Source organism: Cydia amplana, chromosome 21 (genome assembly GCF_948474715.1).
Source record: "Cydia amplana chromosome 21, ilCydAmpl1.1, whole genome shotgun sequence".
Taxonomy (NCBI): Eukaryota; Metazoa; Arthropoda; class Insecta; order Lepidoptera; family Tortricidae; genus Cydia; species Cydia amplana.
In genome coordinates, this window is record NC_086089.1 from 8,396,026 (window position 1) to 8,420,151 (window position 24,126).

At 40.7% G+C, this 24,126-nt stretch overlaps 2 protein-coding genes across 2 annotated transcripts; both read left to right on the forward strand.

Moving 5' to 3' along the window:
- The first annotated feature begins 621 nt into the window (after nucleotides 1-621).
- Nucleotides 622-10,032, forward strand: LOC134658207 (uncharacterized). Its single transcript, XM_063513816.1, has 6 exons — nucleotides 622-720; nucleotides 4,178-4,339; nucleotides 5,785-6,000; nucleotides 6,877-7,039; nucleotides 8,812-8,970; nucleotides 9,831-10,032. The coding sequence occupies exons 1-6, from the start codon at nucleotides 657-659 to the stop codon at nucleotides 10,030-10,032; spliced, it is 966 nt and encodes a 321-aa protein (XP_063369886.1). The 5' UTR covers nucleotides 622-656.
- A 1,791-nt stretch (nucleotides 10,033-11,823) lies between these two features.
- On the forward strand, nucleotides 11,824-24,095 carry LOC134658208 (uncharacterized). The gene is made up of 9 exons (XM_063513817.1): nucleotides 11,824-11,990; nucleotides 12,459-12,752; nucleotides 13,330-13,554; nucleotides 15,591-15,762; nucleotides 18,025-18,173; nucleotides 19,955-20,158; nucleotides 21,066-21,281; nucleotides 21,837-22,023; nucleotides 23,966-24,095. The coding sequence occupies exons 1-9, from the start codon at nucleotides 11,921-11,923 to the stop codon at nucleotides 24,093-24,095; spliced, it is 1,647 nt and encodes a 548-aa protein (XP_063369887.1). The 5' UTR covers nucleotides 11,824-11,920.
- Nucleotides 24,096-24,126: the final 31 nt, after the last annotated feature.

The window sequence follows — 24,126 nt, forward strand, 5'->3', positions numbered from 1 at the left end:
ATTGTTTGTCGTTGAGCCCTATCGGGATTACCTCTACATCTATGATATATCGAAAGTAGCGTTTCATAACTGCTGTTTAACCTTTTCGACGCCGTGTCAAACACAAAAGCTGTCTCTCAGACGCCACGTCGCCGAAGTGTCAAAACTGAAATTGAACTTTATGCATATGCACCTAGGTCTATGTTGCTCTGTGGTCTATGACCGATTAATACGTCTTTGGCGTTGGACCTGCGGTGCGTATATATCGGTTATTTGCGTCCAAAAGGTTAAAATATAGCAGTCGCGTTGCTCTACAAAAGTTCAAGGTGAGATAGGTACAGTCACCTGCAATAATATGTTACTCTTCGAAGGCCGCAAAAATATGTGACACGCTCTTATGGCTCTACAAATAAGATCGTTTCAGATATTTTTGCGGCCTTCGTAGTGTAACATATTATTGCAGGTGACTGTACCATGTTTGATTACTTAAATAACTTATTATAAACTATTTCTTTATTTGAAATTTAAGTCTTATAGCTTAGGCAGTAAGATCCCTATTTCAATGAAATTATATTGTTTAATTCCAAAGCACAAGAAAAACGATTGCTTTTAGATTGCAAAATTAATGGCGCTTAAACTATAAAAACATTCATCGAGTCAGATTGTTATGCTGAAATATGGCAGTAGTTTTTCTATATCTTTTTATTATGTCCTCTCTTTCTTGTATTGAAGCAATTTCGCGTAAGTTTTCCTAATGCACCTTAACTCACACCCTGTGCAAACGAGTCAATAAGCCTTGAGGACGCGACATTGCGGTTCCTACTTTTATACCTATTATCACAGAATAAATAATAGTACTAAGTACAGAAGACTCACTCTCTAACAAAACGCGTCTGTTACGATCAGCACAGATATGGCCGCTAGGTGGCGACAGCGCCACGCGCGGCTTAACGAAATCGCGGACATAGATTAGTGAGATATATGGGAGCCAGGAACTAATTAAAAAGGCCAAACGCGTTGTTCGTATTCAAAGATGTATTTCGAAGAGAGTTACAAAACTACCACCAAAACATGACATTAAAATATTTATGAAATCTTAACCTACCCGCGAGTTCACTGACCCAAGTCAGCTGTGATACATGTCTATGTATAATATACATGTACATATATCACACCCTACCACTTAACTAAAACTACATAGTGTACGGTCGTCGCCCATCCACCAATATAGCAAGTACTTAAGGATCCTGTGAAAAACTTCTCCTCCAGGCCAGGTGAATTGAATCCTTAAATAAATGCTAATAAGACTGACATGGAAAAGCCGTGTCCACTATGCATACGACAAGTACACAAGTAGGTATACCATAATAAATACAACTTCCTTAAATATAGTTATTTATAAAGTACAAACCAGTATTCTTCTTTCTTTTTTTTTTTTTTTTACTAATTCTATGATTACAAATAAGTACTTAATATAATACGGGATTACCATATCTTTCTACGGGCACTGGCACACGTTTAGGTATCGGGGCGGGTGGTACAGCGGTGGGCTCCGGTGGCGCACACGGCTCCGAGTTCTCCTGGTTATTATTATCGTCATCGACCGCCGCTGGGCACGCCGTTGTAGCTAAGCGTGAGTTATTACGTAACTGATCTATATGCCTTTTAATAATTTGACCGTCTTCCCTTTGCACCAAATAATTACGTGAACCCAATTGTTCCGTGATCGTACCGCTAACCCATTTCTCCCCCTTGCTAAAATTCCTAGCCCAAACATTATCACCTACACTACACGACCTCGAGACGCCCCCCGCGTTTTCGCGCTGTTGGAGCTGCGCGGCGCGCGCACACTCGTGCGCCCTGGCGCCGGCATCGGCGCGCAGCAGGTCCAGTCGTGTGCATAATTACGTGAACCCAATTGTTCCGTGATCGTACCGCTAACCCATTTCTCCCCCTTGCTAAAATTCCTAGCCCAAACATTATCACCTACACTACACGACCTCGAGACGCCCCCCGCGTTTTCGCGCTGTTGGAGCTGCGCGGCGCGCGCACACTCGTGCGCCCTGGCGCCGGCATCGGCGCGCAGCAGGTCCAGTCGTGTGCATAATTACGTGAACCCAATTGTTCCGTGATCGTACCGCTAACCCATTTCTCCCCCTTGCTAAAATTCCTAGCCCAAACATTATCACCTACACTACACGACCTCGAGACGCCCCCCGCGTTTTCGCGCTGTTGGAGCTGCGCGGCGCGCGCACACTCGTGCGCCCTGGCGCCGGCATCGGCGCGCAGCAGGTCCAGTCGTGTGCGCAGACCTCTTCGCTACAGCAACCTCGCCGGCGACTCCCCTGTGCTACTGTGAATAGAATTCCTATACGCTAGTAAATATGACTGGAGCGCAGCGTCCATGTCTTGCCTATCCCGTAACGCCTTCAAAATGGTTTTTTTGACTAGCTTTACTGCACCCTCTGCTGCTCCGTTTGAAGATGGATGATACACCGGAGAGAAGGTTTGTTTTATGCCATTAAATTGCATGAACTGAGTGAGTTCTCCGCTCGTGAACGGCGGGCCATTGTCCGATACCACAACTTTTGGTAGCCCGAAACGAGCAAATATCTCCCTTAAAACTCTGATGACGTCATCTGCCGTCGTCCTCGTCATTTGTTTTACTTCGATCCACTTGGACGATGAATCCACGACCACTAAATAGGTCATGCCGTTTAAGGGACCTAGGAAATCCATATGCACCTTACTCCAAACTTCTTCGAGATATGGCCAAGCTTGGGGTGTAGATTTGGCTGGGGCCGGTGCTTCCAAAGCGCATGTGGTGCATTCCCGACACGTTTTCTCGATTTCAGCATCGATGCCGGGCCACCAAACATAGCTCTGGGCAAGACTTTTCATCTTGACAACTCCAAAGTGGCCTATATGTAGCTCACGCAGAACGTCATATCTTAATGTCCTGGGTATCACCATTCTGTAGCCCCACATGATACATCCTGCTTCTGAGTACAGTTCGTGACGCCTTACCCAATACGGCTGCAGCTCTGGATCGTCGCACTTTGCTGGCCAACCTGACTGCAAATACATAACCACTTTTCTCAGTAGATCATCTGTTTTTAAATTGGTTCTGACTTGATCACTAGTAATTGGTAAGAAATCCTGCACGAATTGTACATATGTTACCTCTGTCCTGTCCGCTGCCTGCTTCCCCACTGGTAACCTGGACAATGCGTCAGCTCCATTTTTGTCCGTAGGCACGTATTTTATGTCATACTGGTAACCCGATAAAATTACCGCCCATCTTTGTAGTCTGCTTGCGGCCATCGCTGGAATACCTCCCTTATCTCCGAATATGGAAACCAACGGCTTATGATCGGTCCTTAGCAAAAACCTTCGGCCGTACAGGTACTGATGGAATTTTTTTATACCAAACACAATTCCCAAGGCTTCTCTTTGAATCTGAGAATAATTTACCTCCGCCGCATTGAGCACTCTGGACGCGTACGCAACAGGCCTTTCCGTTCCATCTGGCATCTGGTGAGAAATCACAGCCCCGACGCCGCTCGAACTCGCATCCGTAGTCAAACATAACGGAAGTTCAGGGTCATAGTGCGCCAAAACCGAACTGGAAACCAAACAACGCTTGACGGCATTAAACGCTTCCGAACACTCCTTGGTCCAAATAAACGACGCGCCTTTCCTTAATAACTTGTACAATGGTGTTAACGTCATACTTATATTCTTAACAAATTTCCCATAGTACATAATCATTCTTATGAATGAGCGAAGCTCGGTTACATTGGCCGGTATCGCCATGTCCTTAATGACTTTAATCTTTTCCGGACACGTGTGAACCCCTTGTTTACTAATGCGAAACCCTAAATAAGTCACCGATTCCGCGAAGAATGAGCATTTTTCTTTCTTTACTTTCAACCCAAATTTCTCGAGGCGTCCTAGCATCGCGGAGTGAGACCATAGATTAGTATATGTTATTACTGACACGCCTGCTATTATGAACTTGTATCAGTATTAATTTGTAATTTTTAAAATACCTATATTCACCGCCTTCGTCGAGTCAAACCTGCTTTACCAACTAAGTTACCGAGAGTTCGTCTGCGGCGATATTCCAAATTGTAATTTCCTGATTTCGCCAGCAGATGATGAGTAAATTAATTAATTCAATTATGTTCAAATACAGCAAAATCTGCACGAAGAGACGGCTTTGGTGTTAAACCGAAAGATTCGGCGGATTGCATACCGGGGGCGTTTTACTACGGGCATAACTGCGAGCAGTGCTTCTGCAATCACCGTAAATTTAAGATATGCACTGTTCCCCTTACGTGCAGGATGGATGATAAAGGTACCTATCGTAAGCTGAGTAAACGGGACTTAATCGCGTATTATAACGTATACCATTTTTTGCTACACCCTTTCCAGGGTCCATGTATGTAACATCTATAGTCTATACTATGGTATGCAAATAAAGATCTCTATGTCTATCTCTATCTCTAATTAAGGATATAAGTTTTAAAATTATGGTATGTAAAGTATGGTAAGTACCTATTATGAGTTATGTGAAGACTCAATACTGTGGAAGATAGCTTTACTTAATTTGATAAGTTAATTATAAGTAGGTATACAATACATACTAACTTTGATCTCCCTGATAGGTTAAGTATAATTTTTGTAAAATGTATACTTATACCTACCCAAATCGCAAAATTTTAACTGTGCCTAAAGAATGTATGTATGTATGTAAACACTTTATTGTACATAAGACAGGTTAAGATACAATTAAAAGAAAGTATACAATGTACAAAGGCGAACTTATCCCTATAAGGGATCTCTTCCAGTCAACCTTTGAGCAATTGAGAGTAGACAAATGAAAATGACAGACAAACGAACACATATACTGAAAAGCAAAATATGGTTCAATTATTACCCAAGTAAAAAATCTATGTTCCTACCTAAAACAATGTAAAAAAAATTGGGTAATATTATATTACTATACAAAGTAATCCTACCTAGCTATAAGAATACTTGCTATACCCTTTATAGGGTGCCATGTGTTTTTATTGTAGGTACCAACTATGTACCATGATCGAATTTAAACTGTTGTGAGACTTACTAACATTGCATAATTTTACGGTTTGCGTACCATGGTTCGGAATAAACGATTTCTGAAGTAAAGCAGGTATCTTCACCCTTTGACCGTCAAGGTCAACTGACGCTCGCAGCGACAACCCAACATCAACTTTAGTGCATTGCGACAAGGTTCACTATGACGCACTGCACACGATAGGCGCGGCGATCAAAAGGTTAATAAGTGGGCATGGTAGGGTAATTCGCCAGTAACTGGCCACCTGTTAGTAACTGGCCGCCCTAAACTAAAAATGAATTCTATTCACCTATAAACAGAATTCATTTTAGTATAAGGTGGCTATTTATTGAAAGCTGGCCATTTATTGAAAGCTTATACTAAAATGAATTCTGTTTATAGGTGAATAGAATTCATTTTTAGCTAAGGGTGGCCATGTTATTAACAGGTGGCCAGTTACTGGCGAATTATCCTTTTTTTATGATATAGGAGGCAAACGAGCAGACGGATTACCTGATGGGAAGCGATTACCGCCGCCCATGGACACCCGCAACACCAGAGGGGTTGTAAGTGCGTTGCCGGCCTTTAAGATGGGAGTACGCTCTTTGAAGGTTTGAAGGTCGTATCATTCCGGAAATACCGCAGGCGACAGTTCATTCCACAGTCTTTAGCCTATAAGAACTAAAGATATACGCTTTTGTTTCCAGTTCCCTCATTAAATGAACAAATCCACCTCTTCAACCCATCAAGATTATCCGACCTCCCCAATGTACGAAACACCGGAGCCAAGTGTAAACCCGGCAAGTTATACCGCGCGGATTGCAACAGATGCATTTGCACCAAATACGAGAGTCTGTTGTGCGAGAAACTACTATGTCCGAACTATGAAGATACTTATAAACTGCAGGCTCAGGAAATTACTGGTAAGATACACTAGTGACTTGTAACATGCTTGTAACTTACCTACAACTAAAATTATTGATTGAAGACTTACAACGAAACATGATCGGTTAAACCGCTTTTGAAATTTCGCAAAAAGTAGGGTAATTCGCCAGTAACTGGCCACCGGCCAATAACTGGCCACCCTAACTAAAAATGAATTCTATTCACCTATGAACAAAATTCATTTTAGTATAAGGTTTCAATAACTGGCCAGCCTTCAATAACTTAGCCACCTTATACTAAAATGAATTCTGTTTATAGGTGAATAGAATTCATTAACAAGCTTTTATTAGGTCGACCTGTATGTAACTATGTAATGGAATCTAAGGTAACTAATTTAACCATCTTCCAAGGATCGTAGCATCATGAAAATTGGCAGCTGTATGTAGTTCTGATGACAATACGATAATATGGTACTGTCGAACTGATCTGATGATGGAGACAGGAGGTGGCCATAGGAATTAACTCTGTGATGAAACAACGCAACCTAATTGTGTTAGGGGTTTTTAGAATTGTCTCGATGAGTATTAGTTGTCTGTCGTAAGAAAAGTACAGTCAGCGATAAAAGCTTGTACCAAAAATTAAATTTTTGCCAAAAACTTATTTTTAGTTAAGGGTGGCCAGTTACTGGCGAATTACCCTAGCTAATCCTAGGTACAGTCACCACACGGAATTGTTACGCTATTTAATAGCGTATGGTCCTAGCTAAATTGGTTGTTCCATACTTACGCTATGGAATTTCCAATTTAGCTAGAAGCCTAAAAGGCTTAATAATCGCGGAGCGTGATTGTACGACATACTCGTAGTTGCCTAATATTAGTAGGTATGAGATACTGTCCAACGTTTTTCTTGTTCAGGAAAACCCTGTGAGGCCGGTGACGTAATGAGGCAAGAGTGTATCGAATGTGCTTGTCAGAACAGTACATTTGCATGTCACGTCAAGAAAGACTGTAATCCTTCAGTTCAGCCACTCGGAGAGAAGAAAAAGAAATGTGTTCCGGGTCAAAAGTATCCAAATTTGTGAGTGGCTTGTATAACTATGTTATTATAATACTATATACTATACTATACTATATAGACTATATACGTCCTACTGGGGCACAGGCCTTCTCATGCGCGACACTCGGAGTAGAAAAACTAATAAAAAAAGCGGCCAAGTGCGAGTCGGATTCGCCCATGAAGGGTTCCGTACTTAGGGGATTTAGGACGTATTAAAAAAAACTACTTACTAGATCTCGTTCAAACCAATTTTCGGTGGAAGTTTGCATGGTAATGTATAGCATATTTTTTTTTTTAGTTTCATCATTCTCTTATTTTAGAAGTTACGGGGGGGGAGGGGGGGGGGGGTATTTTACCACTTTGGAAGTGTCTCTCGCGCAAACTATTTAGTTTAGAAAAATATGATATTAGAAACCTCAATATAATTTTTGAAGACCTATCCATAGATACCCCACACGTATGGTTTTGACGAAAAATTTTTTTTGAGTTTCAGTTCTACGTATGGGGAACCCCAAAATTTATTGTTTTTTTTTCTATTTTTGTGTGAAAATCTTAATGCGGTTCACAGAATACATCTACTTATTATCATGCCGCGATCAGAAAGGGATTAGAAATAACAGATTTCCATACACTTACGTCAAAATCAATATGGATTGACAGCTATCTCAATCCCTTTCTAATCGCGATTCAGTAATACCAAGTTTCAACAATATAGTTCTTATAGTTTCGGAAAAAAGTGGCTGTGACATACAGACAGACAGACATTACGAATCCATAAGGGTTCCGTTTTTTGCCATTTGGCTACGGAACCCTAAAAACCTATTAGGCCAGTTTTTAGGGTTCCGTAGCCAAATGGCAAAAAACGGAACCCTTATAGATTCGTCATGTCTGTCTGTCTGTCCGTCTGTCTGTCCGTCCGTATGTCACAACCACTTTTCTCCGAAACTATAAGAACTATACTGTTGAAACTTGGTAAGTAGATGTATTCTGTGAACCGCATTAAGATTTTCACACAAAAATAGAAAAAAAACAATAAATTTTTGGGGTTCCCCATACTTCGAACTGAAACTCAAAATTTTTTTTTTCATCAAACCCATACGTGTGGGGTATCTATGGATAGGTCTTCAAAAATGATATTGAGGTTTCTAATATCATTTTTTTCTAAACTGAATAGTTTGCGCGAGAGACACTTCCAAAGTGGTAAAATGTGTGTCCCCCCCCCCCCCTGTAACTTCTAAAATAAGAGAATGATAAAACTAAAAAAAATATATGATGTACATTACCATGTAAACTTCCACCGAAAATTGGTTTGAACGAGATCTAGTAAGTAGTTTTTTTTTATACGTCTTAAATCGCCTAAATACGGAACCCTTCATGGGCGAGTCCGACTCGCACTTGGCCGCTTTTTTAAGTCGGTTATTTTTGTTAAAGATTAAAAATAACGGATATGCCAATAGGGTATTTGTCTACAGACACTATGGAATTTACATGAAACACTAGCATGTGACGTCACAATCAAATTACCTACTCTTTATAGTTTTATACGGTTATTAAAATAGAAATGGTGTCTAAACATATAACTGCTGTCTACGTTTTTCTATTAATCTTCAAATGCTTTTATTTCATGTATGGTGAAAAATAATTTATTTTAAATACAATTAAATAGGTACCTGCCCTATTGAGAATGTACCATGTAGCCTCGGATCCGCTTGGCAACTAATCCCAGGAATTAGCGTGGGCACTAGTTGTAGTTCCTAGTAATGTACCTAATGTACCTATGTTCATAATGACAGACCCAATAGACCACCATGTATTTGTACGGCCAAGGGCGAGCGACATTGTTCATCGTCATTAATTCTCGTTGGAGCCCCGAGGAAGCAAACAAGGCCTCTGGAGCCCGCGTTCTTGGACCCACGCAGCGGGAAGAAGTGTACGCCGGGTGTGGTTTATACGTACGTACAAATCTACAGTAACACGATTCAACTAGATTTAGACCAAGTTAAATCTGTATGTCGTAAAGTATGTATGACTTATTAAAAAAAAGCATTTATAAAAAAACACTAGCTAAGTATTGTGATCTGTTCAAATAAAAGCTCTCGAAAGCAATTAATTTGAGCAAACCTTAAGAAATTGGCTTCATGATTGGTGCTTCTATAGAACAAACTGCAACACTTTTAACTGTCCATCCGTGGACCTTATGCCTTTTGTAATACCTAAGGTTTAAGGTAAATAGCATCCTGAGAATGATAGCAGACAGGTGGGACTCGGATATCCTCCGCCGATATACCGACCTTCATGTCGTGCGACCTAGAAAATAAGTAATTTTTATGTTTTTATGTAATAGGTAGTTTTACTAATGTAGTTTTATAAGTGTCTTGTAACTAACAATTTATGGATCTGCGGAATGTGAAAATAAATAATTTTTAATTTTAATGATTTTTACGAACTGTCAGTTAACAGTGTGGGAGATGGACCCTTTTTTTCTAATAAAATATTGTTTGTTTGTTTGTTTGTTGGTTTTTCATTCAGTAGAGTCCAAACTGTATGCTTATTTTTGCACCGACTCGGTTGTGACGAAGTGTAATCGTCCTATTTTCATATTTTACCATTTATAATGAAATAAACTTACCTATTTATTTATGTTACTATAGTGTGTCAAATGACTGTCTCGCTTCAAACATGGACAGAGAGAATCATTTATCTTTGTCTTACACTAGTACTAGCTCCCAAAAGAAAAGGATGAGTATAGTTTTTTTTGTTCCTATGTACTGACAAATTGGTTTTACCAACTATATATAACAACATTTCACAGAAAAGAATGCAACAAGTGCACATGTTCAAAAAACCACCTTCTTCGCTGCACAAGAATGAAGTGTCTCAGCGAAGACGAGGCATTAAAACTATTCGAGGGAATTCGCAGGCCTCGCAAACATCGACGTCGGCCTCTTCCTGAAAAAACGGTTCGTCCGCCAATACGAACTGAAGGGCAAACTCAGGTAATAGTTATAGAGTGAGTACATATGGCGCTACTTTCCGGGCATAAGTATGTCGAAAATTTAAAAGGCCATTTGTACTGTAAAACGTTGTACGCCGCCACTCGTTTCGAATTTCCACTTTTCCGCACTTGTGTTGTGTCGTAAATACCAAAAAATTAATTAGCAATCTTGAGGATTTTCTCTAGTGGCAATAGATTCTAATACTGATTTTTTGAAATCCGCTCGATAGAAAAAAAACTCGAGCATAGCTCTAAAGCGCACTTTAAAAAAAATACCCAATTTTATGCTAAAAGCCTCGTTAAGGTAAATAATGTGTAAAAATCCTGACTTTTCTGTGTTTTGACAGGTAACTTCCTTGGGGTCAAGTGCCGAGGAGCAACCTAGAACGAATAGGCCTCGGAAAATTCGCCACCATCGGCCTCTCCAAGAAAAAACGGTTCGTCCTCCAAAACCAGCAGAAGGGCGGACACCATTCTTGGAGGCAACTTTCTTGGACTCAAGTGCTGAGGATGAGCCTAGAACGAGTAGGCTTGGCAGGCCTCGCCGACCTCTTCAAGAAAAAACGGTTCGTCCGCCAATGGGCTCAAGTGCGGTGGATCCTGGAACGAATAGGCCTCGAAGATTATCTAAAAAAATGGAAGAATTTGACAAAGCCTTCCTGGATGGCAAGAAGTGTGAGCCTGGTGTAGTATATAGGTAAGTAGGCAAATATTTTTGCGGCCTCCGAAGAGTAGGATCATATTATTGCAGGTGACTGTACCTAACTAATAGGGTATTTTCCTGTATTTAAAATAAATTATTTCACACTATGCATGAAATAAAGCACCAGATAATTATTAGAAAAACATAGATAGCAGTTATTTTTGAGCACAAGTCTTATTTAAATAATCGGATAGAATTATAATAAAAAAAGTAGGTGAGTTGACCGTGACGTCACGATGTAATGTTTTATAAAAATTCCATAATATCTGGGTGACCGAGCTTCGCTCGGAAAACATAAATAAACTCGAAAATGCGCGTTTTCCCAGAGATAAGACCTAGCTAGATCGATTTTTCGCCCCCAAAAACCCCCATATAGCCAATTTCATCGAAATCGTTAGAGCCGTTTCCGAGATCCCCGAAATATATATATATATAAATAAACAAGACTTGCTCCTTTAAAGGTATTAGATTAGATTAGATAGATAGATAGATACATTAGATTAGCAAATCGTTTTGACAGTTTTATAAAAGAAACTGATTTGACTAGTAGGAAAGTACCCTATTATCACAACACTTACGAGTATGCTTTTTATGTGAAGTCGTGGCTAGACTGTAGAAATATTTACTGAGTTGCTGAAAAAAGTCTTATTTTTTTTAGAAAAGAATGCAATAAATGCAGTTGCACTCAAGATCGCCATCTCCAATGTACGACCATGGTCTGCCCCAATAAATTGAGGGACGTTCAACTGAACCATGACATCAATATGAATAAAGATGAATAAGAAATAGGATTTGGTTTTTTTTTTATCACGCAGTCCGCAGCCCAATACATTCCACGACTCTTCTCTTTCCACACAAAAAAGGGACCTTATTGTCGATGGCGCTTACGCCGCACAGCGTCGCGAGGCATTGTATTTATATCAGAGCATCGTTAATACTGGCGTAAGCGCCATCGACAATAAGGTCCCTTTTCATAGATAACGTCACATATAGGGATAGGAAAACAACATCTTTCTCGGTCCCTCTCATGTCCTGTAAAAGTATAGCTGTAATAACCCCTTAATAAAATAAAATAGAATCGATAAAAGCCATGAACTTATTAGTCTTAGATTAAAGAGTTTATGACTTAGAAGTAAATAACGTGAACGACTATAAACTTGTAAGTATATAGTTTTGTGTTAAAATTAGCATTACATGTAGAACAATGGCTAAGAAACCACATATTTTAATACTTTTAACTTTGTATTGCCTTTCTTCAATAGAAGCAGTTATTTGTAAGTATATTCATAGTTAAATAATTGTTTATAATTAAATCATGTCAATAAACTATGTTTTATTAAATAAGATTATACTTAATTGCACCACTTCGAACAGGATTTAAACCTACGAACTTCCACCACATTGGAACGTTCGGCGTCGAAAGCCCGTGCTTTGGTAGCTTAGTTGGTTGACAGCTTCGATTGTAAGAAAGCTCACTCACGGATCATATTTGAAGAAATTATTTCATTCTTGTGTGTTATTCATAAATAATTAAGGTGCCGTAGGTTCAAAGAGCGGAGTTTTTGAAAATTCTTACCGCTTTTTTAGATCACAATACGGTTGTGGAATCCTAATTTTTTGCCTTTGGTTCTATTAAAAAAAAACACGAACAGGCGTCTAAATTTGTAACAATTTATGCACAAACGCTAAAACCGTGTTTCACCGTGAAAAAAACTATTAAAAAAATAAACTATTGCTTTCAGCTCAAAATAAGAATACTAGATCTGAAATCAAAGATGGCGAAGCATGCGTCAAAGGACAGTTATACAGGATGGACTGTAATACATGTCACTGCATTTCCGGCTCTCAGTTAGTGTGTACCAAAATGGGTTGTTTGAGACAATCCAAAGGAAGGACATCCAATGAGGACCAACGGAACTATAGCGGACATGTCTGTGTCCCGGGGAAGTTCTATAGAGATGGGTGTAAAAGATGCTTCTGTAGCGAGGAGGAGCGGTTGCTATGTGGTCCTGCAGACTGCAAGACAGTTAGCAAACGTAAGTGTTTTTTATATCCTTCAAACCTTCAAGAAAAGAGACTCCGATTAATTGCCGCTTGCCGGCAACCTACTTGCAATAAGTTCAATGTGGCTAATTCCGTCATAGGGCCTATTCCGTCTAGCGTGGGTCATCGTTAGCCCATCCACATCTCAGGGTACTTATGAATACAAAAGCTATTGTAAGGTTTACCGAAAAACCACCACCACTTGAAGGTCCAACGCCAAACCTTCGGCCGAAACATAATTTTTATGCTGAAACCGAACGGATACTAGAGTCTGTGCGGAAAGAGTCGTAGAATGTATAGGATCCCATACATTTCACGACGCTTCTCTTTCCGCACAGACTCTATACTTGGTCAACCAGATCTTGACAGTAGAAAAAGGCGGCAAATTTGAAAAATGTAGGCGCGAAGGGATATCGTACCATAGAAAATTTGAATTTTGCGCCTTTTTTTACTGACAAGATTTGGTTGACCAGCTATACCTACCAAATGTCAGCTGAAAGGGTCGGCAGTTTTTTGACCGAAATATTGCTTTTTATGCCGTAAAACATAATTTTATTGACTTTATTGCAGTCCCCACAACGCACGAGGCCATCCATTCCCACAGTAAATATTCCCCCTCGCAACAACACAACCTCCCTATTCTGAAGCACAGAACCTCCGAATGTATCCCCGGGTCGTCTTATCGAGTCGACTGCAACACCTGTCTCTGTCTCGCCAACGGGAACCTGCATTGTGGACAGATGCTCTGTCCTAGTCATGAAGATGTGTACAGAGTAAAAGCGAAAGCTTTGTCAGGTGGGCGTTCTGTATTTTTGTTATATCAGAGAGAACTATATTAGTTGGTCAAGCCAATTTGTCAGTAAATAAGAACAAAAACTATACTCATCCTTTTCTTTTGGGTGCTAGTACTAGTGTAAGACAAAGATAGTATGATTCTACACACTAAGGTATGTTCGACTAAGATCGGACACCGGGTAAGATCGTATGATTCAAATTTCTGCCTGTTGCGGGGCTTTTTTTCAATGCTGGCAAGGTGATGCAATGCGCTGTTTTGTCCCGGGCATTGCATCACCTTGCCAGCATTAAAAAAAAGCCCCGCAACAGGCAGAAATTTGAATCATACGATCTTACCCGGTGTCCGATCTTAGTCGAACATACCTTATGTTTGAAATGAGACAGTCCTTTGAAAACTAGCCAAACAGCTCTCATACAATCGAACTTATGTTCGCATTTTAAAACTAAGCTTCCAATTTCAAATTTGGCATGAACATAGTCCGACAGGATATTAAAAAAAAAATTGAGGGCGCCACTTCCTACGTGACTGTCACATTTTTGACGTAAAATGCTTAAACATGGCAACAATTTAGTATGGAACTTTTTGTTTTTATCTAGTTCCATTTTATTTATAGCTGGTCTAGCAAATCTTGTCAGTAAAAAAAGGCGCGAAATTCAAATTTTCTATGGGACGATATCCCTTCGCGCCTACATTTTTCAAATTTGCCGCCTTTTTCTACTGTCAAGATCTGGTTGACCAAGTATAATTTCTACTACATATTTTATGTCGCACTATACGTAACATACTCGTATATATCTATGTCTGTCTCTGTAACTAGTTTTCGGTACCTACTAAAGATTGTTATAAGTACCTACAGTCACGCTCCGTGATTGTTCAGCCATTAACTGCCATTTAGGGTTCTAGCTAAATTGGACATTCCATAGCGCAAGTATTGAACAACCAATTTAGCTAGGACCCCAAGTGGCGTAACAATCGCCGAGCATGATGGTACAAGGAAAACAGAGCGAGTAAAAGTTTTGTAATGGGAAAAACATCGATAAGTAGTCTGTCATAAAAATTTGCACCCTATATTCAGATGTCTGTCTATAAGACATGATAGATTTAGATTTCATTTAAGTATTTGCAATTTGCAATAAACAAACATGGTACATAGTAAATATATTAAAAACGGGTCACTCACGTATTTTAAGTCGAAAAACGCTCGACATGTTTCACTTCGTACCGAGAAGTGTCATCAGGAGCTTGCGTTTACGGTGACGGACCGGCGCAGACTGCGGGCCGCAGCTCTCCGCGCCCGATGACTCGGCGCAGGCGCCGGTGGCGGCAGGGGGGACGAGAAACTACCCTCATTTATGGCATTATTATCAAACGATGGGTTGCACACAACACTCACTACGTCACTCGCTAATGGATCGTCCACACTGTCCACCGACGTAGTAGGTACCCAAAACAGTTTTCCAGCTTGTAGGCACTGACCAACCACAATCACGGTTAAAATTCGGATGACGACTAATTTCGATAGCCTCCCGTACTTTTCGCTGAATCACAAACTTTTCTTTCGCCAGCACGGTTACCTTATCGAAACGTATATAGTGAGTCGAATCCGAATCCAATACGTGTTCCGTCACCGCAGAGCCCCGGCTATCCCTGTTCTTCATACTACGTATGTGCTCGGATAATCTGGTGGAAATGTTTCGGCCCGTCTCTCCTATGTAGTTTTTTCCACAGGAGCAAGGAATCATATATACGCCCGGACTGTTCAAAGGCTCCCTATCCTTCGGCGAACGCAGCACCTGTCCCGTGCACCTGTGCACGTGAGTGACCCGTTTTTAATATATTTACTATGTCTTTGTCTCACGGAAGTTTTGTTATTAAAACATGGTACAGTTGTTCTTATGCTATTGTTATTAGGTAACACATGATTAACTACATAGTAGCATGCAAATTTACACCTTAAACTCTAGGACATACAACACATTAATTAAAATAGACAGGTATATTATAACTGAATAAAGACAGCTATCCTGATCAACAGGTCAACCATGCGACGACCTTGACATTATAGATAAGAATCTGGAGTGCGTGCTATGTCAATGCGTAGGCGGCACCAATGTCTGCCACGCCAAACCCAACTGTGAGCCGTTCAAGAAGCTAGAACCGATCGAGGAGAACTCAGGGAAGGAATGTACCCCGGGGATGATATACAGGTGAGTGTACTTTGTTTTAAGTAAGAGGAACGTTTATGTATAATTTGTTAACCCGTGCGAAGCCGGGGCGGGTCACTAGTAATACCCTTAGGTTAACAAATTCTACATAAACCCTCCTCTTGAATTACTCTATGTATTAAAAAAAACCGCATCAAAATCAGTTGCGTAGTTTTAAAGATCTAAGCATACATAGGGTAGATATGAGCGCCGATAGGCATTTAACCGGCGGCGGCGCGCCGGTCAAAATTGGTCGGCGGCGGCGGCGAATCGGCGGCGTGGCCTTGAAACACCTTCAATTATTGAAAAGAGAATTCAAACCAAAATTTTACCGAAAAAACATGTTTTTACTGTAAGAAAGTTATGAAATAAATGCATTTTTTTATTTTCCAGGATAATTTATTGAATAATGCTACGAAATAAAATTATATCGTATAAACTGTGGATAAGCGGCATCGCGCGGCATCAGAGGCGGTCTTAATCTTGGCGAGGCTCTGGCCGGAAGATCTTAGCGAGGCCCTTATCTTTTGTGCTAAGTTAAAGATATCGGATTGACTGTATCAGGGAAACGTCTTTTCGACAGTCCAAAGAAAATTGATCTCCGTCATTAACCAATATCGATTCAACAAAACCGATTTATGTCAAAGAGTGAGGCCCAACGCCGAGCTCCACGTAACACCGAAGACTTGATTTCGACGCCTCCTAATGCGAGGTCAGAGGATGAACTGCAAGTAAGCATACAGCTAAGAATCGAACGCCAAGTGTAAGCTTGGCTGACGGCCGAACGCCTGGAGCGCCGATTGCGGCGCGCTTCTGTGCGAGGCCGAGCTGCAAGAGAGCAGAGCGAGAGCGCAGGCCGATAAAGACTGAAGCCATAGTATTAAAGATCTGGAGCTTTCCTGCGGGCGCATTCGTGCGACGCCAAAGGCTGAGCTGCAATGGAGCTAAGATCGGATAAGGACCAATGCGTTTTAAAACAGGAAGAAAGTTGAGCTCCAAACAGGGCCAAAAACTTGCAGGTTCAGATAGCGGTTTAATTCCATGCGAGCGATGCTAGGCCAAAGATTGAGCTGCGAGAGAGCAAAGCTTGAAATATGAACAGTGACCAAGTTTAATTGAGACCCGATTCCGACGCCCTTCCGTGCGAAGCCAACGGCCGGACATTTGGACGTGGAAACGCTTAATATCTCAAAATTAACCCAATTTTAAACCTTTTAAAGACGTTTAAACATGCTTGCAAATCTTGCAAATCTTGCAATGGTTAAATTCGCGGTAAATGACGGATGGTTAGCTGGCAAAATTTGTTATGCATTAGATCGGTAATCCAAAAACGTGGGTTCGAGTCTCACGTTAGCCAGAGTTGATCACAGTTAATTTTTTCATTGTGATTGACATATGTCTAGTCAGTGTAGTGTATATATTATTATACAATCTATAAATTGTAATGTGGAACGTTCCACAATAAAAATGGAAGGAAATAAGTATGTTTATTACAAGCATATTGATGTCAAAATTGATATTAAATAATTTCTTTTCCCCAAGACTAGTAGCGCGGTTACTAGACAGATAAGTTTGCATTTCCCTTCGATATTTTTGAATTATATGGGCCTAAAATACCTTTTGAATGCCTATAAACTATTCGAAGTGGCGCCGTTAATGATCTAAACTCGATTAAAAATATATTATCTGATTCCGAAAGTAGGAGTAACTACCAAGGTCACGCCGATGCAACGCCGATAGCGCAACGTCGGCGGCGGCGGCGCGAAAATTTTGTCGGCGGCGGCGGCGCGCCGGCGCGGCGCTCATATCTAACATAGGGACAGACAGCGGGAAGCGACTTTGTTTTATACTATTTAGTGATTATGTGCCCTTTATGCATAATTCGGCCACCAGAGGACCTCGCAAAATGTACTTGCCGACATTAAATTTTCGCCTTGCGCCGCCACTGAATGAAAGGTTCACTGTACAGTCACCATCATGGGATTGTTACGCTATTTAAGGTCCTAGCTAAATTGGTTATTCTATACTTACGCTATGGAATGTTCAATTTAGCTAGAACCCTAAATGGCGTAACAATCACGGAGCGTGACTTGTATTATTTGGGGCATTATCTATGAAAAGGGACCTTATTGTCGATGGCGCTTACGCCGCACATGCAGCGTCGCGCGGCATTGTATTATATCGGAGCATCGTTAATAATGGCGTAAGCGCCATCGACAATAAGGTCCCTTTTCATGGATAACGTCACATTTATTTTACCTACAGGCGAGCCTGCAACAAGTGTGTGTGCACAGAAACCCACAGTCTCCGGTGCACAATGAAGAGTTGCCTCAATAAAGCGCAAGCCAGCCGCGCCCACAGGATACGGAAGCACTGGGTGGACTATACATTGCGAAAGGCAGGAAAGAAAACTTAATTTAATTAAGATTTTGTTAATAAATGAGCATTAGTAGGTTTGGAATATGTCTATTAATTAAGTTACTTTGAGAGTCCCCACACTAGCGTCTTTAGGGCGTCGTCTTAGTCAGCGATATGGAAAATGGTAGTATCCATTGACGTATATCTCAGGACTGGCCTTACGGGCAATAAGAATGGGGCAAAAATGGGGCCACGTGTGTGACGTGTGACACCGCTACAACGCGATTGGTGGATGAGTTCGCACTGCACGATTGGCTCGAATTCGTGAGTGACACCGCTGAACTAGTACCATTTTTAGTGCCCGTAAGGCCCGTCCTGGTAGTATCGCTGTGCAGTTGCGCTAACGTTGCGTCGGCAGTCTGGCGTCTGGCGACGGCGGCAGCGACAACCATAGGTGGGAACGAAAGGTCCGATCGCTGTGTCTCGCTCCAACCTATGTGTTATCGTTATCGCTACCGCCATCGCAAGTCGCTCGAATGTCGTGGCCGAGTCGATAGAGCTGACTAGAGCCGGGGAGACGCTAATTTAACCCCAAATTCCTTAGCGCCACTTGCACCATTAGGTACACAAACCCGGGGTTAATCGGTTAAACCTGGAGTTACCATGGTTACCAGTACAATTTGACACTTGGTTAACGCTTTAACCGCTTAACCCCGGGTTAGTGGGATGGTGCAAGTGGCCCTTAGTGTAAGGCCTGAGTGGACGCTCGAAGCGGAGCGTTCGGCGGGGCGTGCAGCGTGGCTGTGGGCTCACGCGTGATGTGAGCAGCGTGCACTAAGGCCGCTCCTATACGTGCGCATTTGTTTAACATACACGCCGCACGCCCCGCCCCGCGGCACGCCCAACTCGAGCGTCCACTCAGGCCTTACACTTAGATACAGAGGCACTATTTTTGTTACACCTTGTCTGTACATACCTATGCATTGATCGTAATTAATGTAATAGATTTAGCATAAATAATATATGTAAATGTAATTAATGCGTGAGATCTACTTGGACTCAACTCAATTAAAATCTAAATAAAAATAGATTAAGAGTTTTGTTTGTAAACCTTATTATTAATGTGTGCAATAAACAGTTTTTTTTTTCTTTTTTATTGCCACTGTAAGTTTAGTGTGGACGGATTCTAGCTGATTTGACTCGACATTTAAACATCCCATTATGAGTTATCGATAGGGCAATTTATGAATTATCGTCTAATAGTCATAAAACAGCGGTATTGCTGTAATAAGCCATAATTGTAATTGGCTGAGCAACCATGGTGAAGCTAGGACTGGTGGTGGTTACGGCGATTTGCTGTCTTGCTGTTATTGATGCTTTGCTGGGTAAATAACGCATAAGTCCCAGTGCTCGATACTGTCCTTATAATTGGCAATTTTAATGCAGCAATAGAGTTAATTATTGGTTTATTAGGATGTCAAACACTGGGACGTTTACCTTAAAAATAAGACGTTAAGTAGGTACCTATTATTATTATCCAATGCACGGGACACTTTCTATGTTAACAACTTAACACAGATATGTTGTATTTGCCTCAAAAATAAGTGGTAAGACTGGTAAGTCAGGTCGTAATTTGGATTTTTTATCAACTAAAAACTTTTTTAATACTCACAAATCTATTAATATAATATATGTCACATACCACAATATGTTTGCATTATTTTATTTACGAATCACTACTACTACACAATCTAGTTAGATAAACTGATAATTCCGCCCACCAAAAACAAAAATGGCGTCACATTAAACATGTGAACAAAACGGATTATTATTTTAGCGCTCAACGCACAATTACGTTCTAAGAAAATTTCAGCTCAACGCAGGCAAAGCAGCACAAACATAGACAGTCAAGTTATAGAAGAAGTGAAAAACAAATGCACACCGGGAAAGTTTTACAAGATGGGCTGCAAGAGGTGCTTCTGCGATGACAAGCAGAGGCCCGTCTGTGGGAGCACTGGGGATTGCAAGTTGGCTAATAAGTGTACGTGGTTTTAATAAATTAAAAAGGAAGGATGGTGTTAATACTTCATGCATCGCCCTGACAAGCGATATTGTTTGACCACTTTCGATGAATAAAAGAAATCTTTGTGGAATAAGTATAAATACCGAAAATAAATATACGTATGTAGACTATGGGGTACCGTAAAATGGGGTGAGTAGGCGCAAAACTGACATTCAAACCTCGATAACATTTTATTTTTACATATGCAAACTGAATGGTGTATATAATAAGTGTTCCGGACGTTTGTATTTTAGTTTTTATCTTATTTTGGGTAGTTCCATTTCATAACTTTGACGATAAAGAGGAAAACCCACCTCACCCCGTAGTGCCTCGTATTTGGGGTGAGAGGGCTTTTCATACAAAGGTGATTTTGGAAGAATGTTGGATCGATTTTTTTTTATTATGCGTATTACTATAGCTCCATTTTAAATTGGAATACATTATTGTTGTAGCAGTAGCCTTAAAATCCCTTCTCACCCCCCTCTCAAACCTTCTCTCCCCATTCATAACCCACCTCTCCCCGCGAAACCTACTCACCCCATTTTACGGTATAACTATGGACCATGGCCACATGGAGTGATGTGAATTGCATATCTTAGGTTCAGTAAACATGTAAAGTTCAACAAGCACCCAGCAAAATTGTCGGCACTTTTTGCAATGACGTATTTAAGATTTGTCGTCCAGCCTATAAAAGGTTTGCCAGCATACAGTCGCTAAAAAAACCGACCATCCTAGGGTAGATACCTTGACTTACTGCAGCAAAAATTATGCCTTGGCTTTCAAATTACACCAATTAGCGGAATATTTAAAATAGTTAAGAGCAAATATTGTACTTATATAACATAGGCCTTCTCAATCCAACGAAACTTTGCACGATAATTTGCAGATCCAACAAAGCCCAGTTTCCTCCGCTCCTACTCTTTCTCAGAGCTGAAGCAACTACCTACACTACCACACCAGTCATCAAACTGCACACCCGGAGTAACTTATAGAGTGGACTGCGACGCATGCATTTGCCTCGCAAATAAGAATCTGATGTGTAACGATCTGCTGTGCCCAAGTTATGAAGATATTAATAGGATTCTGGCTAAAGATATGACTGGTGAGTATGCAATCTTTATTTTACGCGAAAGCCCAGCCTTCTTTGTTCCAACACAGAGCTCTACCAACTACCTTCACTATTACACCAGTCATCAAACTGCACCCCCGGAGTAACTTATAGAGTGGACTGCGACGCATGCATTTGCCTCGCAAATAAGAACTTGTAACGATCTGCTGTGCCCAAGCTATGAGGATATAACAGTACGGCTTGGACGTTTCGTTGCCGTCTCATAAACACTCGCTCGGTGGATACTTGTTGTACAAAGTAGTAATACAGATCTTTCAAATTCTGAAAGTGCCATTACGGGATTGTCCGTATGACGGCAACGAAACGGCCAAGCCTGTTTGACCAAGATGTTGGCTTTATACAGTTAGAGCTTATAAAGTTAGTTAGGACTTACAGAGTAAAAGTCTTGGTATCTACTATGGGATCTGAATAACTTTTTAGTTTAAAAGCTTTATGCACCGAGTCTTGGCAACACTACATGATTTTTTTTTGGTGGGATATGTTTATACGTATACAAAAAAGAGTTCTTGAATTTTTCTTTTTGTTTAGGAAATAGATGTTCAGTGGGCAGAAACAAGACCGAGGATTGCATCTCATGTTCTTGTATAAAAGGCATACTTAAGTGTGAATCCCAGTCCAACTGCATTCCAAACGGGAGACGAGACATTCAGTATGAACTACCTCTGGACCTGGATGTAAAGGAGGACCGCCAGTGTTCGAAGGGAATGGTTTACAAGTAAGTCCATATGATGGTGATACTCCTGACGGATTTCGACCACAGCGAGTGTGTGCTCTGTGTACTTTTAATTGGCGTTATTAGGATGTTCCACACTCTGGTCGGCCCTTACGGCTCGGCCACGACATTGAGCGACTTGCGACGGCGGCAGCGATAACCATAGGTTGGAGCGAGACACAGCGATCGGACCTTTCGTCTCCACCTATGGTTGTCGCTGCCGTCGTCGCCGGTCGCGCGATGTCGTGGCTGGCGGCCTAGCCAAGGTGACAATCGCTATCGCTTCGCCATCGAATCGCTTTGTGTCTCTCTATCACTCTTCCATATTAGTGCGACAGTGATAGTTGCGTTTCGATCGCTACGGAGCGTAAGCGATTGGCATGTTGGCTACGCGGCCTGAGCCGTTTGGTAAGTATAGGTACATACTGCAGCTTGTACGATATACAGCACGGTCGAATAAAGGAGGACTCACGCTAGAACGGTCCGAGGCGTCCAACACTTCAGTCATGGAAAACGAAGATCCGGCAGCCTCGGCCCGGACCCGGACCGTACCGTGAGTAATACTTAAGAGAAAATAAGTATTCGTGGTAATTTTCCATACAAACGTTCTCGACATTTTCCTCTCTGGGTTTTGGCTCTAGATGAATAATAATTTTTTCACCTCAGCAGCTCGAACAAGGGTACTTTGATTCTTAAAAACAGTGAGCAAAATGCGATTTTGCTCACTGAGTGAGACAAAATGACATTCAAGTGACCTTTATAGTCAAATGTCATTTCAACATGCGGGGTCTAATAAAAGTTCGAAATACTTGGGTTCTATTATCTCTGTCCCTTTCACACTGTTAGCAAAAAGAAACAGACAAAAAAAAGTTAAAACGACATTCAACAGTATATTCACGGTTTATAATAGACCCCCGAAAAACTTCAGACCGCATCGTTCCAAACCACGTACGAGTATGAATTCTTAATAATTAATAAATAAAAATAAAGTTTAAGATTTGATAAAAACTGATAAAATACTATATTTTAGGTATTTTATTGTACAATTAAAATAACGAACTCAAAAAATACACAGATCATCACGCAAAATTAATTATTTTACTTTTAAGAATTTCTACCATAGTTGACAAATAGTACGTATCCGCAATTCGGACCGTATCTTACAAAGATTTTTTTTACAAAAAAAAGTTGTCGATTGAAGTGTCAGTTAATGTTTGTTATTTCTATATTATTTTAATGGAATTTATTATTACGTTTTGTTTTTGTGTTCCATTGCGGTAATTAAACTTAATTGTTTGTATATATTAAGAAAACATGAGTGCAGGTATTAAGTGATGAAGAAGGATTACATTTTTGAAGTTGTCTAATAGGTATGTTCTCACTGCGCTGAGGTGAAAAATGTTGTGTACTACACGAGATCAAAGTTATTTACATCTCGTGCGCTTTTGAGTCCCTTACTACGCTCAAGATTCTAAATTAGATTAGATAGATCTATTATAGAATCTTTCGCTTGCACGGGACTCAAAAAAAGCACTCGAAGAAATATGAAACTTTGATCACTTGTTGTACAAAATAACTATTATATGAGTTAAATATTACCAGTAGGTACCTGTGTCTGTAAGTTTTGATTTTTAATATTCTTGTTTTTACAATAACTAGGTTACTTAAAACAGCGCTAATAACAGCCAAATTTATGCGCCGTAAACAGACGCCTAGCATACAAAAACGGCAATAATAAACGCAAAAAAATACTCAAAATTTCGTTTCGACTGGAGAAGGACAAATATCGAGAACGAAACTTTGATTTTTGAGATTTTACGTCTGATTTTTGGACAGAGCTGCATGGCTTTATGGCACATTTTTGATGTGGACTTAGAGTGTGTCCTATAATATTTAATTTATTTGTCCATGGTAAATATCTAATATATCTATAAACATGGCACAGACGCGACTGCAACCGCTGCTACTGCCAGAAGGACAACACCCTCCGCTGCACCCTGATGAGGTGCTTGAAGCACACCGAGGTGCAACGGCTGAAGAGACTGCGCACAGAACTGGAGAGGGACGGGCTTTGAACCTTTTCAAAACGATTATTAAACATTTTTA